The sequence below is a fragment of the Pteronotus mesoamericanus genome, unplaced genomic scaffold (assembly GCF_021234165.1).
Source record: "Pteronotus mesoamericanus isolate MK-2021 breed Mesoamerican mustached bat unplaced genomic scaffold, CSHL_Meso_final contig_90, whole genome shotgun sequence".
Lineage (NCBI taxonomy): Eukaryota > Metazoa > Chordata > Mammalia > Chiroptera > Mormoopidae > Pteronotus > Pteronotus mesoamericanus.
Window position 1 is genome coordinate 42,114,166 of NW_026555277.1, and position 17,462 is coordinate 42,131,627.

At 38.1% G+C, this 17,462-nt stretch overlaps 1 protein-coding gene across 1 annotated transcript; it reads left to right on the plus strand.

Annotated features, from left to right (window-relative positions):
* The first annotated feature begins 876 nt into the window (after window positions 1–876).
* TPH1 (tryptophan hydroxylase 1) lies at window positions 877–17,202 on the plus strand. Its single transcript, XM_054586267.1, has 10 exons — window positions 877–1,008; window positions 5,322–5,505; window positions 8,147–8,247; window positions 9,395–9,462; window positions 9,615–9,811; window positions 11,925–12,060; window positions 12,809–12,935; window positions 14,581–14,676; window positions 15,424–15,557; window positions 17,028–17,202. The coding sequence occupies exons 1-10, from the start codon at window positions 892–894 to the stop codon at window positions 17,200–17,202; spliced, it is 1,335 nt and encodes a 444-aa protein (XP_054442242.1). The 5' UTR covers window positions 877–891.
* Window positions 17,203–17,462: the final 260 nt, after the last annotated feature.

Genomic DNA, 17,462 nt, shown 5'->3' on the forward strand with positions numbered 1-17,462 from the left:
AAATTACAGTATGAAACTGGGTAATTAGAGAGAATTAATAACCAAATGAAAACTAATTAAAAAATCCTAAGTATGCTATTCCCATTTATTAATCCAAATCTTATTTCTGAAATACGTATTTCTCAATTGAAAGTCACCAATCCAAAGTTATTGTGTCCCATTTGTATCTCCTGCAATAGCTGCACCTCCCACAACGCACACACATACTACAGTGGGGTTTATATTCATATAGCTCTGGTTGGCCATTATTGAAAAGGTTTCAGGGCCCATGGCTTAGGGGATTCCATAGGCAGAGAGGAAAGGAGAAACTAACATGGAAACAGAATTCTCTCAGCTAGGGGTTATTCTTCCGGTCCGCATGTATCCACAGCCGCCCAGGCTCGTGAATTTACAAACGAAATAGAGGGCCTTGTCCCAGTTCTGAGGGAGCTTGCTGCCTTGTCTGAAGACGAGGCTCGTATGAATAAAACATTTGGGAAAGCCATTGAAGACCCAGTATAATAAAGAGCTAAAATAGTAGAGAGGGGAGCAGGTAGACTTTCGTAAAGGAAGAGTACCCAGTTCAGGCTGCAAGTCAGGAAGACTGCAAGAAGCTCCAGTCATGCCCTGAAAGAAGGATTAGGAGGAAAAAAAGGAAACTACTAACATGTATCATATGCTTATTACATTCTAGGTACTGTGTCTGGCAATGTTTTATCCTATTTTGGCCTCATTATAATCTTGCAAAGCATATAAGCATATCCATGTTTTACAGATGAGGAAACTAAAGCTTGGTTAGTGTTATCAAATATTCTCAGTTTCAAAAATTATCAAATATTGTCTACATTGTACTTTTCAGAACTTTCCTTATATTTTCATACTTTATTTTTAGAGAAGTACACCAAATTCATCATGATTGAAGACAATAAGGAAAACAAAGACCATTCTTTAGAAAGAGGAAGAGTAACTCTCATTTTTTCCTTAAAGAATGAAGTTGGAGGACTTCTAAAAGCACTGAAAATCTTCCAGGTAAGCTAAGCACTCTCCATATTTCTATATCAAACTCTCTAAAACTCTAAAATTGTATTTAAAACAGAGAATACTGTAAATTATTCAAAGATGGGCTAGAGAAATTTCTTATGCACTTCAGTTTCTAAATTATTGCTTAATTTTAACAAATGGGCAAGAGATAAAAACAGTTTACAGAAGAGGATATACAAATGGCTAATAAAGAAATGGGGGAAGAAAGATTTACTTAGTAGATTTTGGATTTTAAGCAGATTTTAATTTTAAAATATTAAAATTTTAATGATATCTAATGATGTGTTAATAATATAGTTAATGATATTCCTATATAACAAAATAGCAAAGATTTTTACAATTATTCTGTTCCCTATTGGCAAAGCTTCAATGCATTCGGCACTTAAATACACCTTTGGTGTGAGGGCAAGTCGGTATACTGTATAGGGAAATAATCTGGTAATATATATTATGGGCCTTAAAATGTTTACATCTTTTGACTCACTAATTCCACGTCCATAAATATTTCTTAAGGAAGTAGGGATCAGTGAGGCAGACTATGAATAGTTATTGAATAGACTTACTATGTGCCAGGTGCCCTGCTAGATACTAAGGATCTAGACCTGAACAATGTAGACACAGTGCCTGCCCTCACAGGGCATGTAATCTGGTTGGGGAACAGACACTAGCAAATAATTAGAGGAAGTAAATAATTACATGTGTGTAAAGGGACCTGCATGCGAAGTACTAGGTACAATAATAGCATTGAACTAGGGGACCTAACTTAATGTAAGGGCTTAGGGACACAAAGGTTTATTTATAAACAAACTACTCCTAAGGTAGGGGACAGGTTAAATTATTGTACTTGAACATGTTTGGGGTTAAGTTTGTAGCTCTGAGAGCTCAAATCCTTGCTTTGTCACTTATTAGCTGGGTGATAATGGATAAATGAACGTCTCTTTGTGCTTCAGTCTTTACATCTATAAAACAAGAACCCTACTTATCTCAGGATCATTGTGCAAATCAATAGAGTTAATATATGTAAGTGCTTAGGATAGTTCAAAGTACCTTATCAGTAAATGTTAGCTGTTTCAAAAATGAAGTTTATATCCATATGACATATTATTATGTAGCCATTTGAAATATTTCAAAGAATTAAAAATTTAAAATGTAGATAGCCTGGAAGAATTTGAAAAGATTCATTTTTCCTACCCTATACATTATATCTTCAGTCCCACTCTCCAGAGGCAACCTCTTAATTGTTCTTTTGGTGGTGAGTTTATAAAATATAAATAATGTGCTCTCCTATCTCTTTTTAACTTATCAACTTTACATAGTATTAATTTACTCTCTATTGTAAATGATACTGATATCTCCTCCCTCCTTTTTCCCTACTACTCCTCCCCACATTTGATAATTGTATAATGATTACCTTGGGCCTATACATAATACACTTATATTGCTTCCTTCAACTTTCTTTTCTTTTTTCTTTTCCAACAAAGAATCCTTGTGCATGGTTTAAAAAGTCAACTCACACTACAAAGCTTGTAAAGAAAACAGCAGACTTCTGCTTCACTTCTCTTCATTCTTCAGTTCCACTTCAATTTTTGTTAACCTTAGGTGCAGAGGGTTGAGTTAATCCTACTTGTTAAATCACAGGTACACAATCTTCATTGATTTATACAGCCTCCTGTTTCTGTCATTGTTCCATTCACTATGGATCTCTCTCTTCTGATAGATAGCTATGCTGTTTGATATGTACCTTGAATTATTTTAATGTGTGTTATAGACTATGCAGAGTTTTGCGTATGTGTTAGTAATTTACATAGATGTTATTATACACTTTTTCTTTCACTCAACACTGTTTTTAGGACCTACCTATACTGCTATGTGTTTATCTAACTTCTGCATTATGTTCTGGGTGTAAATCCACCCATTTTACTTATCCCCAGCCTACAGGAGGTGACCAGTTTCAACTCTTTCAACTATATTTTCTGGTTTTTACTTTCATATTTATAAATAATCTGCTTATTCTGCAGCTATGTATTGATTTTTTTCAATTGCAGGTACTGTTTCCTACAACGGAGGTAAAGAATCAGCTTCCTTGACACAACCGCCTTTCCAGGGGCGCCCTCAGCTTCCCTTCCCTCCATCTTCCCAATGCAGTCATGTCCCAGTTTTTGGCTATGTCAGTCCTTAGTGTTTTCATTACTGAGATTTTGTAAATCTTGTCCAAAGAAGATCCATATTATCCACTCTTCTTACTCTTTATTGCTTGTAAAACAAGATTGCAACATAGTGTTTGGGAGCATGGACGATGGAGCCGGACAGCCTGGGCTTGAGTTCCAGCTCTGACACTTACCAGCTGTGCGCGCCTGTGTGAAAAAACTGCCTCGCCCTTCCGGGCCCGTGTCCGTAACCGAATGCCTGACAGGGACTGTCTCATTTATTAATCCTGCTTTATCTGAATTTTCCTAGATCTTCTTGCCTTATTTTTTCTTCCAGGTGGACTTTGAAATCATTTAGCTTTGTTTCCTCACCAAACTCCATCAAGGTATTGATTTTGATAGCATTAAATTTGTGGATTAATTTAAGAAGAATTTACATTTTGCATTTTTGTCCCCACGAAACATAGTTTAACTTTATATTTATTCAAGTTGTCATTCAGAAAGTATTTAAGAATATATTCTTACCGTAAAACTCCGTAAGAAATGTATTTAATAAAACTCTTCTTTACTCCTAATCAATGCCAGTATAATTTGTAACTGGCTTTCTTCTGGTGATCCCATGATAAATTCCATGTCCCGGGATAAACCCTGCCTATTCCAGTTTCCCAGCATCCCTGACACCCACTCTTTCTTTTTGGTTCATATTCCCTGATAGTTCTCATCTCATCCCTACCTTTGCTCATTCAGCTCTCCTGTTCGGAACCCTGCCTCTTCCCTGGGCCTTCCTACTCTATCTATACTTTAAGACTCATGTCAGTTCCTATCTGTTCATGGAACCTTCTCCTGTCTCTAACCCATGATGCTTTTTCCTTTGCCGAAAACTTTCTGCAACTGCACACTCGCCACTTGCATTGTCCCTTAGTCTTTTGTGTGTTAGACAACTAGGTTATAAACTTTGTGTGTGTTTTATCCTTCATGGGATGCTTCATAGCCCTTACCTGGCTACATAGATGTTCACTAAGTTAATTTAGATTGAAGTGGTTGGTACTGGAGATCATCTACTCCAACCTTCTCTTTTTTTTTAAATGAAAAACAGTTGGGTGACTGGTTCTTATGTTTCACTATCCTGACACCAGTGCTTTTCCTCAGCCACTCCCACTGGTAAGAGAAGATCCGCTCCCACAGCTTTATGCATATGGCACCCACAGCTCAGGCTGGCAAGAAGAGGCCGGAAGGAGCAGTCTGGTTTAGCTGGTTACTAAGTTTGTAGCTTAAGAGATTTGAGGTATTAAATACTCTATGTTCAAGCTGTTTGCCTAATTTTATTGGATGCATTTTTGCAAAGGAAATTTTTCTGAAAGACTAACAGTAGCATCACTTTTTGAAAACTGACTTTAATTGGTGAGAATTTTCAAAAGATTCTTTTTTTTTCTTTTATCTAGGAGACTTGGTAGTTTCATTTGAAGGCCAATCACTTATGGCAATCCGAGAAAATTCTAATGGGTATTTTCTTATTAGTTTCTGGAGGATGTGGTGAATTTTAAAAACTATCTTGAATAGTACCTAATATTGCCCTGACTGGTGTCACTTGGTTGGGAGTTGTCCCACAAAGTGAAAAGTTGCCAGGTTGACTCTTGGTCAAGACACATACCCAGGTCATGGGTTCGGTCCAGGGGTTCTGGGCAAAGTGTGTATGAGGAGCAACCAGTTGATGTTTACCTCACACATCAGTGTTTCTCTTCCTTTCTCCCTCTCTTCCCCTCTCTCTAAAAATAAATAAATAAAATCTTTAAAAAAATAATAGTACAGGGAGGGGATTAGGGGGTGGAGGGATTGAGCAAGGAAGAAAAAGGACTCACGGACATGGACAACAGTGCGGTGATTATAGGAGGGGGTTGGGTGGGAGGGGAAGGGTAGAGGTGAGAGAGGGTATAAGGGGGATAAATGGTAATGAAAAAATACAGTAAAAAAAGAATAGTGCCTAATATTTAGGGGGAATTACTTTGCTATTGGCAGCGCTAAAAACATCCTTTTCTCCCTTTGGCTGTTATGACAAGTGTGAAATTGATTTTGGGGGGTAATGGAAGTCGCCTGCTCAGAGGCTGTCACCGTGTGAGGCAGTCACTTGGACGCTTCACCCTCTGCTTTGCCCAGGAGAAGCACGTGAACCTGTTACATATTGAGTCCCGAAAATCAAAGAGAAGAAACTCGGAGTTTGAGATTTTCGTTGACTGTGATATCAACAGAGAACAACTGAATGATATTTTTCACCTGTTGAAGTCTCACACTAATGTTCTCTCTGTGAATCCATCTGATCATTTCACCTCGAAGGAGGATGGTAAGTTTGAAAAGTAAAAATAATGCTTAGAAGATTAAGTACATAATGCGTGTCTCATCTTTTTTTAAATTTTGTATTTTGTTTATTTTCTTTTAAAAACGTTATGCTTCAATTACAGTGGAAGCAAAAATGTTATGCTTCAATTACAGTGGTTCTCTAACCCACATACTTTACAAAGTGTTTGCCCCAATATTTCCAATACCCATCTGGCACCATACACAGTTATTACAATATTATTGACTATATTCCCTATGCTGTACTTTACATCCATGTGACTATTTTGTGACTACCAATTTGTACTTCTATTTTTTTAAAAAAGATTTAAAAAATTTATTTTTCTAGAGGGGGGCGGGAGGGAGAAAGAGAGGGAGAGGAATGTCAATGTGTGGTTGCTTCTCATGTGCCACCCAATGGGGACCTGGCCCACAACCTAGGCTTGTGCCCTAACTGGGAATCGAACCAGTAACCCTTTAGTTCACAGGCCAGCACTCAATCCACTGAGCCATAACAGCCAGGGCCCAACTTGTACTTCTTAATCCCTTAATCTTTTCACTCACTGCCCTCACTCTTATATTTATCTTGAAGGATGAAAAGTAAAAATAAAACACTGTCTCTTCAAATTGCTTACAGTGTGTTAGTGAATGGAACACAAAATAGAATTCCTCAAGATTCTAAATAAAAATTATAAGGCAACATTTTATCATGTGAGAGAAGTAAAAAGGAAACCTTGAGTATATAAAAGAATTCAGAATAGTTGGAAATCTGTTGTTAACTCAGTTTCCAAATCATCACACATTTCTCAATTTCACACACCTCCAGTGCACAATCCCTTAGTACTTAGTAACTCTCACAGAGCTTAGAATCTAGCAGATAGTAAATGAATTTGTTGAGAATATTGACAGTTACTGGCAACTATGATGTGATATGTGTTATGTACAACATGCCTCTCTGTCCTTGCCTCCACCAAAAGCAAAGGAAAAAGCAGTAGAGCCTTAAAAGTTTTCAGATACTGAGATAGCAAAGATATGGGCTAAAATCTTGTATTGTGGAAAAGAATCGCGTAGTTTACTTGGGGCAAAAGACAAAGGGATAATTCAGCCATGTTTTATAGATGGTACTCAATTTAAAATAATCCCTGTAGTTTATGCCACAATATTTGGGGTGTAATCAGGGCTGATATCCTCCTGTTATGCATTTGTATGGCTGTATAAATTATTAACATATTGATATACTTTCATCTTTGGCTGGCAGGTAGCTGCTTCCCTGAGTCCTGTGAGTGCTCCTCACCATGCCCGAAGGCCGTCCCCAGGGGCCCCTTCCCTGCCACATACAATGACAGGGTTACCGCCTGGCAGAGCAGGAGCCTAGGACTCTGCTTGTATCTATCTATTTTGAGTGATGTGATTGGTGCTCCTGTTGTATTTGTTGTTAAATCTCTTGATTATCACTTCTGGGCATGTTTGAAAGGACATTAGACTGAAGTAAGAGCGTTCGAATTCAAGTGCTCTCTCTTCTGTTAGGGAGGGATGAGTTATCTTCGCAAATTATTTTACTTTTCTGGACTTTGATTACCTATCTATAAAATTAAGTGTTTTTTTTAAATGAAGATTTTATTTATTTACTTATTTACTTTAGGGAGGGGAAGGGAGGGAGAAAGAGAGGGAGAGAAACATATGTGGTTGCTTCTCACATCCCAACTACTGGGGACCTGACCCACAACCCAGGCATGTGCCCTAGACTGGGAACCGAACCAACAACCGTTTGGTTCACAGGCCAGTACTCAGTCCACTGAGCCCCACCAGCCAGGATTAAAGTGAAAAGTTTAATAGAGGCTAAATTGTTCAGGTGTTATTTAGGGGATACCAACTTAGGTCAAATATTTCTACTAAGAAATAGGGATACAAAAATATATCATCCCTACCCTAGAGTTGGTCCCATTTTTTCCTGTAAGACAGACATGTTACAGACACATTATATGAAAACACACAGAGAAAACTGGTAGAAAATTAGAAACGATGTTCTGGGAACTTGGATGAGACAATTAGCTCCATCTACAGGGTCAGGGAAGGCTCCCTCGATTTGGGCCTCGAGGGAGGAGAAGGATATTCGCAGGAGGACAGAAGGGTGGGTGGAGGAGAAGGTGGGAGTGGGACGGGAGTTTCAGGCAGAAGAGCCGCATATGCAAAGCCCAGAGTCTTAGGAGGGGCAGCGTGTCTGGGGGGTGGTGCGAAGGTCAAAGTGGCAGAGGCCTAAGTGAAGTTTAAGATCCCTTTCACCAACAAAAAGGAACATTCAAATTTCTTATCCAATTTGCACCTTTGTCTGTACATCCCTATTCTTTTTTAGAGTGATTAAATATGTGGCTTAAAAAATTTTTTTAGGAACTTTCATTCAATTAGCAAAGTATAGCATTTCTCCAACACTTAAGAAATCAAGGCTTGTACATTTTAAGCTAAAAAATTTTGAATAATATTTACTTATTGGAAATAGATAAGTTTACTTGTATAAATTTTGCCTCAAGGTACAAGCTGAAATTTAAAAAATCTCACTTAAATGCATTTATGACTTTCTTAATTTCTTCTTCCTTATGGCCTTGTCTAAGGTGATCTCTGCAGCTGTTAGTGGTTTTTGTATTTTTCAGGTAATGAAACAGTTCCTTGGTTTCCAAAGAAGATTTCTGACCTGGACCATTGTGCCAACAGAGTTCTGATGTATGGATCTGAACTAGATGCAGACCATCCTGTAAATATTTTTAATACATATTTTCATGAACATAATTCAAAGCAAACAAAAAATTAAGGGTATTTTTTTTCATTTTTGGAGAAACTGCTTATTCTAGACTAAATAGGACCTTGTGGATTTCAGGAAGTTTAGTAGACCTCCATGTTGGAAGAATTAAAACTAACTGTCTGAAGAACATCTAACTTCACTGGATCCAAAGCGTCTGTTCAGTGCCTGACATTCCTATTATTAAGAGCTATTCTATGAGTTATAATAAAGACAGTATCCACAGTCAGTTTTCATTAAAATAGGCATGGGTCATTGGAAAGGGGAGTAAAAGTAGGATGGAATAAGACTTATCGCCAATGCTGCCCGCCGTAATTGGATGATTAGGCTGTTGATGAACTATGAAGTTGTTTCCTTGGGGAATTATATGGGATACAGTACAAGCATCAGCTGGAGTATTCAGTAAAGCCAGGGTATTAGGATTGCTTATGGAGCTCTAGAATCCTGAGAAGGGAGGAGAGAAGAGAGTGCAATTGTGAAGGCGCAGAAACCAGATCTTTAATCTAGCTTCTATTTACTCTGTGAGTGTGGCTGTACACTGCCTTAGCCCCAGACAATCCAATCATTTGTTCTATAATATCTTATTGAGTAACTGTTGAAATTTACAAATTGATATACCTGCCAGGGAAGCTTACGGTCCAGTTGAAAAGGTAAAGCAGATGTACAAATAAACATATACAAGATTAAGATGTGGGAAGTGTACTAACTGGCATGAACAAATTGCTGTAAGATATACACAAGAGAGCAAACACTTCTAGCTGAAGTGATCATGTGAGTGATTAAGAAAAAAAAAATCTTACCCTTGGAAAAGAGTGTGTATTTTAAATAGGACAGTGCTTTTATTATTCAAAGTATTTTATTTTTGAAGCCATTATAGTATTTTTGAGTCTTTGTATCTATAGCATCTTGTACCTTTGTAGCTGTCATATAATATTGAGTTTAAAATAAAAAGGATCATAAATTTCTAAACAATGGTTGCTCAAAATAACAATTTTGTAGCTCTTTAAGACAGTAGCTTGGGTAATAATAAAAATGTTTCCCAAATATCATTTGTTAAGTACATTTTGGTATGAATATTTAAAACCTTTTCTTTAATTATCAGGGCTTCAAAGACAATGTCTACCGTGAAAGACGGAAGTATTTTGCAGACTTGGCTATGAACTATAAACAGTAAGTGTATTATAAAAATAACTTATTCAACTTCAGAATAGTAAAGTCAATGAAGAGAGTAAATTATGCTCATTTAGTAAATAGAGAATAAGAGAAGTGCCACTGTTTATTGAATGCTAATTCACAGTAACTTCTTCCCATTATCTCACTAGTGGAGACCCCATCCCTAAGGTTGAATTCACCGAAGAGGAGGTTAAGACCTGGGGAACGGTGTTCCGGGAGCTAAACAAACTTTACCCAACCCACGCCTGCAGAGAGTATCTGAAAAACTTACCTTTACTTTCTAAGTATTGTGGCTATCGGGAAGATAATATCCCACAGTTGGAAGATGTTTCAAACTTTTTAAAAGGTAATAAGCTAATTAATTTTCTGGTAAGGGGACTATTGAACTCTGTGTGGATCATGACGGAATTTTCAACAGAGAAATAAAGTCCAGTGATATGGGAGATCAGACTTTTCTGGTACCCTGTCCTGGAGTATTCGATCCTGTGTTGGGCATCACATTGGAAGGGGGACAAGTGTAGGAGAGAGTGAGCAGAATTATAAAGGGATTGGAAATGTATCTTATGAATAAAATCTGAAGAACTCTTAAGGTGTTTAATCTGGAGATTTAAAAGACATTATAGCTTTATTTAACTATTTGAAGGTCATCTAACACAATAGAGGGATTACTATGTGGTTCTAGAGTGAAGGACTGTTGAGTAGCAACTGCAAGTTTTTGGCTCAAAATGGAAATGGAACAGGCTCGTGAGGTGGTTAGTTCCCCATCCAAGGAGGTGAAAGCTCCCCACCTCCTTGTCAGGGAGGTGATAGAGGAGGTTCGGCCTCCTTGGGGAACACTGGAGTAGCCCATCCGAATCCCCTTCTCACATTAAAATTCTATTGTTTTCCCACAGAAGAGGATGTGATAGTAGAGGCATAAATAAAGGGTAAGGAGAATTTTGTCCCTATTACGTCTTCATTCTTGTTTTGTCCAGGCCTCCCTATTTTTTTTTTCTAGCTAGTATAGGAAATAAAATGATCAGCGATCCTCAGGGTCTCCAATAGGTAAGAAAAAGAGATATTTCCTTTGATCTCAGTAGATTAGAAACATAGGGAAAAAAGAAAAAGTAAGTCTTTGCCTCAAAGTGAGTTCAGTTTATTTCCATCATGGTCTGAAATTACTATTTGAATTTTTTTAACATAGATTGTTATAAAAATCTGCATATTTATTCAACTCCATAATTCTCATACCACAAGACACAAAAGAAGAACTAAACAGGAAAGGACAATATTGTTTTTACAAGGAAAGAACTCATGTAAGTGGTTCCGCAAACACTAGATTTAAAAAACATAGTGATTACAGATGACAGAGACTCAATGCACGTGATCTCATGAGACTTACAAAGACAAACAAGCATATGCTACAGAAGTTGTCATCAATCAAATTTGGATGAGATTTGGAAGAAGGATTTTGCTATGGACACAGAACTGAAAGCTGTTCACTTGGGGTCTGGGGCTTGAGCTGGCTTCAGAACATGATACTAAAGGTGTTTCAATGGAACGTGTCAAAGAGAGAAACCAAAATTAAATGACGTTTCAAACAGAACATCAGTTGTAAGAGGCTGCCTGCCCTGTCAAATCTGGTAGCCACTAGATACTTGTGATTATTTAAATAATTACAATTGATTTAAGTCAAAATGTTAGTTCCCCAGTCACACTAGCCCCATTTCAAGTACTCAACAGTCACACATGTCTAGTGGCTACCCCATCAGGTAGCCTAGATATAAAATGTTTCTGATACTGTGGAAGGTTCATTTGGACCATAAAGCCTGCCTGTCAGAGTGGGAGAATCCAAGCACAAAGCAACCAGGTGTAACTGGCGTACAAGAGTGTGAGGGTTTGAAATGAAGGGCAAAATGGGAGCTTTTGCTGCCGCCTGGGGGCGCTTCATGGTGGGCATGCAGTCTTGGCTGCTGAGCTTACGGAAGACCTCCCTCCAGTGTAGGTGAAATAAAGAACCTCCTTTGTAAGAAGTATACCTGACTAAAAAATGGCATAGATTTGAAACGGTTCTGATCTAAATTAATAGATTCTGTCCAGGGGGTATTCTAAACTCTTTAGGGAGACAGCACGGTGTAGAATAAGGGGACCTGGATTCTCATCCTGCTTGTACTACCCACAGTGTGGCCTTGGGCACATTCTCGAGTCTCTGATCCTCAGTTTTATAGTTGTTACAATGAGAATAAACTTTAACTCATACTGCAAATATGAAAGGAGATGTGATATGGAAAAGGTGTAATTCATTGCCTGGCCATGGTAAGTGCTTAGTAATTATTACTTCCCCCTACAACACATAGGGTGCATCTTAGTTTCCGTGTTCTTTCTCAACCTGTAACTTTGTGCCCGTGGATGAATTAAAACGTTGTAGTATGTGTTCTGTTCTCATGAAGATTTTCTCTGTTTTCTCCCTTGCTTTGCAGAACGCACAGGTTTTTCTATTCGTCCTGTGGCTGGTTACTTATCACCAAGGGACTTCTTATCAGGTTTAGCCTTTCGAGTTTTTCACTGCACACAGTATGTACGACACAGTTCAGATCCCCTCTATACCCCAGAGCCGTAAGTACTTCATTGATTGATTGATTCATACATTCATTCATTCAATACCTGCTTGTAATAGTGGAACCTACCTCATGCGATTTTTGTGAAGATTAACTATATTGGCACATGTAAAACATTTACCATGGTCCATGGCATATAATACATGCTTCATGTTCTCTACAAGTTAGCCATTGTTGTTGTATATTTCTTTTGATGACCTGTTAGGTGACAGATGCTGTTCTAAGCATAGAGGATGTATGCATGTATAAACACTGAAAAACATCAGACAAAAGTTCTGGCCTTCATAGAACTTCTATTCCAGTGGGGAGGGGGTACTGATAATAAACAAACACGCGTAGATATATTCAGCTGGTGATTAGTGCCATGGCGAAAAATAAAGCAGGGGAAGAAGGAGGTGTGTGTGTGTGAGTGTGTATGTGTGTTATTGCTATTTTGAAAGGGTGCTCAGGGGAGGCCTTGCAGGGGAGGTAACGTTTGAGCGGAGACCTGATTTGGGGTGGGAGGAGGGGGCGTCTGAATGTCTGTGTGTGTCTGTTTGTTCATACATGTGTGGGTTTGTGAGTGGCCAAGGTTCAGAACTAAAACTGTTTCTTTATTTGATTAGTGTCCTTTGCGATCCTTTTCCAAAGTAATACCACTTGATCGATATCAATACAAGTAAGATCAGATTTTAATTTGACTGAATGGCTGATTAATGTGTTAATATTAAGCATCACAGTGTGACAGTCATGTACCTTTTTTTCAGCGATACCTGCCATGAACTCTTAGGTCATGTCCCCCTTTTGGCTGAACCTAGTTTTGCACAGTTCTCCCAAGAAATTGGCCTGGCATCCCTTGGAGCTTCAGAGGAGGCTGTTCAAAAGCTGGCGACGGTATAAACCAGAAATAACTGTATAGATCAGTAATTCTTAACTGGGGTGGGATGTGGTATTTGCATAGTTTAAAAATGCATATTCAAGATGACCATGAGAAAATTTGTCTTGACTCATACTTGATTTAATTTAAATAATTTATATAACATTAAAAGAGGGTGTAAAATTTTAAGGTTTATCAAAAGGAGACATGAGCTTAAAAAAGCAAGGAAACACTAGAGTACAATGATGTTAATAGTTTATATATCTTCTTTTTCCAGTAAAAATGATTGGTCCCCCCAAAATGATGCTAACAATATCTTTGAGTACTATGTACAAGGCATCATGCTGCAAGTGAAAAGATGAGGAAGGCCTGGTTCCTGCCTTCTGGGAACTTAGACACTACTTGAAGAAGCAGTTATGTTAGAATGAGACAAAGGTAGTAGAGAAATTCAGACAGAGTGCTCTAGGAGTGCAGAGAACTGCCAGGGGAAGGGTTCGTGGAAGAGGAACATCCGAACTAGCTCAGGGAAGATGTGCATCTTGGGATGAGGGAACCCAAGGAAGACAAGGAGGTGCTTGGTGTGTCTAGGGCAACAGCTAGAAACTGGAGCAGAGTGTGTGAGGGTGGAGGAAGTGGCATGAAACAGACTCGATGGTTAGACAGTACTTCTCAAATAGTGGCTTGTGGTCCCTGAGACCCGTTTAAAATGATGCATAGGTAAAAGATTCATTCAAAGTGCTAAGTGGATTTTAATGTAACAGACAGAGTTCACTGATATGGTTTCAGATTCCACAATGCTATTGAACTTAAAGAAACTACCATCTTTTGAGTTTTGACATAGTGTCAAAAACAACCACAGTTAATCTGAAGAGACTATTACAATATTCAGCCCTCTTCCAAGTACTTATCTGTATGAGGGTGCATTTTCTTCATATACTTTAACCATATATGCAATTATTTAAGTGATTATATTACTATTAATAATTGATAACTCGTTAAGTGACAGGTACTGTTCTAAGCATAGGGAATGTAACACTGAAAAAAAAAAAAAAACCCAGATAAAATTCCTGTCTTTATAGAGCTGATATTCCAACGTGGGATATACATAATAAACAAATGAATATATATTAATATATTTTAACCAAAACAACATATTGTAACAGGTTAAATACAGAGACAGACATGAGAGTCTATTTGTTTTCCAGTCAAACATTAAATAATATCTAGCCAGACACTAGAGAGATTTGCAATAATATAAAACAATGCTAGTTTTTTTTTTTACCTTTTTGTTTTGTATAATGTTATTTTTAGTTAAAATGTTATTTTGGTACCATAAAATGGCTCATTATATTTTAAAACTAATTAGTAGACATTTAAATATTTTCTCAGTTTTAATTTTTAATATGGTAAGTATAGCTAGCTGTAACCCATATAAACACAGGTCTGAGGTCCTCAGTGATTTTGAAGAGTATGTAAGGGCTCTAGGAACAAAAGTCTGGAAAGTGTATTCTTAGAATGAGGTCAGATTGTACAAATACTTGTGAGCTAGGCTGGGGGTCTTGGACTTCATTCCAGGATACTTTGTGTCAGAGATGAAGAGTTGTAATTTGTTTTAAATTGAGTCATTCAGAATGTGAAAGTAATATTGATGTCCTTTTGCAGTGCTACTTTTTCACAGTGGAGTTTGGTCTGTGTAAACAAGATGGTCAGCTAAGAGTCTTTGGTGCTGGCTTACTGTCTTCTATCAGTGAACTCAAAGTAAGAGTTGTAAATCTTTGCACGTCACCATATTCACTTAATATCACTTATATGATGTAAAATAGTTTGCAGGTTTGAACAAGAGCTTACTATGGAAAATACTTAGGGTGACAATAAACATTATTTAAGAAACATTTTGCTCTGTTTCCCAAATGTTCTGATTTACATGTGTGTTTATCTTTAAAATTAAAAAAAAAAGTATTTTAAAGATTTTGTTTATAACATCTTGCTGTTTTTTCCTCTAGCATACATTTTTTGTATGCTAGAAATAACTTCTGTAATTTTTAGTGAATTCTTTTGAGAGTTTTTATTTAGCCAATAAGGGAATAAACCTAGGCTTGCTGAGTGATGGATGTGTATGGCACAAGTCCAAGGCACTGTCTTGTTCTCTAGGAGCCTGCCACCTGGTGGTGGGTACAGGTCATGCACAAGAATAACTACTGCAGGTAGAAAGTAGGTGCCATAATGCAAAAACATGTAAGGGTCCTTGGGTGCCTTCTACATGGAGAAGAGTTTTAGAACAATAGAGATTATCTTGAGGCATTTATAGACAATGGCAAGCCATTTGTTTTGCTGGATAATAGTGTGGCTTAAAAAAGAGCTGTAGGAAATTAGTGTGGAATTGTACGTTGGGACCATTACATTAATAATACATTCTGAGATGCGCTGATTCTGGCAATTGTGTATAGAATGTGATATTTGAAAAATAGATAGTATTCTTTGATTCGCTAACTCTTTGTCTTCTAGCATGCACTTTCTGGACATGCCAAAGTAAAGCCCTTTGACCCCAAGATTACCTGCAAACAGGAATGTCTCATCACAACTTTTCAAGATGTCTACTTTGTATCTGAAAGCTTTGAAGATGCAAAGGAGAAGATGAGGTAGAGTATTTCTTCCCCATGCCTTAATTTTCCTCTGCAAAATGTAGGTCCAATAATGGTAGCAAATCACAGGGGTAAGCAACTGGATAACTAGAAGCCTACTAGGTGCTTCCTGCCTGTAACATATCTCCCTTTCACAACAAATATTTAGAGTATGTTGTTTAAATGATAGTTGTAAATTATGGGTCAGATACTTCAAGAAATTGGTTTCTTCTAATCAGAGAGTTTATAATCTAATAGGAAAAATAGACTTTACACAAAGTACTATACAACAACATAGAAAGCCTTAGTGGAGATATGTATGAAACACGTTCTGCATTTTATTCAGGAGCAATTCATTTCAGCTGGGGAAACAGGGAAAGCTAATGGCATTTTAGAAAGGACATGAAGGACAGGTAGAATTTAGCTATGTTAACTTGTAGGCTAAGGGACAGCATGAAAAAGGTAAGGAGGTGAAAAAATATTAAACATGTGGGATGAAATCGAAGCTATGCTTTAACTATTAATTAGCTAAGTGCGTTGTTAAGAAAGGAGGACATTGCAGGCAGAGAAACTACTGTGATTCTTACAACACTTCAAGTGAAAATAAAAGCCCGAACTAAGGTAAAAGTTTGTAGGAAAGAAAAGGACTATCAAGGCAGAATCAACAAAATATTTGGTGGAAGGGGTCATGAGATTGTATAGTGACAGCAGAGAGAGACTGGGTTGAAAACATGCTCCCTGTCTTCCAGGGAGTTTCTTTCAGTTGGGGATTTAAGCCATCCACAGAACCAAATGACGATAGCAGAAGGGTTTCCTCTAACACACAGGGCACCTTTGCACAACTAGAGGAGGGGCCCCTCTGGGTAGAGCAGGTGGATTTCAAGCTGGATTTCATCATGTATAATTGTCCTGCGCTGTACAATTATCCCTTGGGGTCCTGAACACGATTGTTCTTGGGAGTGCCAAATGAGAGGTTCAAATGTTGGCTTGATGAAGAAGGCAGAAATTTCATGCTTGAGGAAAGGGTAGAATTTAGGTCATTTTAGAGAAGGCTAGAGGCAAACATTCTAAGCAGAAGGAGTGTACCTGTGCAGGAGGCAGGACTGTTTCAGGGTGTGTGTGTGTATGTGTGTGTATAACTATGTAAGCCACAATACGTGGCTACTGTTGTCGTTCTCTATCGGTAAAGCTACTGTTCTTGATCTCCTTTCTGAAGTTAAGAGATGTATAAAGTAATAAATTGTTAATAAAGCCATCCACAGGACATTTCCCTAGTAATGCAGGGGTAGAAGTGTCTGTGTCGACTTTAGGTTTTCTGTCTGCGTGGGATTCCAGGGTGCCTCTGCACACGTGTGTAGGGAAGCAGGTCAGACTGGCTGCATGAACACCTAGATTTGTCTTTTGCCTAGTATGTGAAATAGGCTTGCTGTTAGTTTTCACCACTTTCTCTTTAGAAATTGATTGCCTTTTATTTGTTTTCTTGACTAGAGAATTTACCAAAACAATTAAGCGACCATTTGGAGTGAAGTATAACCCATATACACGGAGTATTCAGATCTTGAAAGACACCAAGAGCATAACCAGCGCCATGAATGAGCTGCGGCATGACCTCGATGTCATCAGTGACGCCCTTGCTAACGCGGGCTGGCTGCCGAGCGTCTGACCGTTCGCTGCCAGTCCTAATCCTGAGAGCATCTGAGCGTCCCTGCAGAGGCCTGTGGGCCAACTCTTGCTTTTCTTGAAGACTTGGTCATGGGGGGATCGCAGTCAAACAATGTTTTCCACTCCCATTTCTTAATGGCCCATTAATCTTTGAAAATTTGTTCCTGGAAACTATAGCCACCCCTCCTTCTTCATTTTTTTTGTAACAGCTTTAGTGGAATGCGATTGATGTGCCATGCAATTCCCTGACTACCTGTTGTT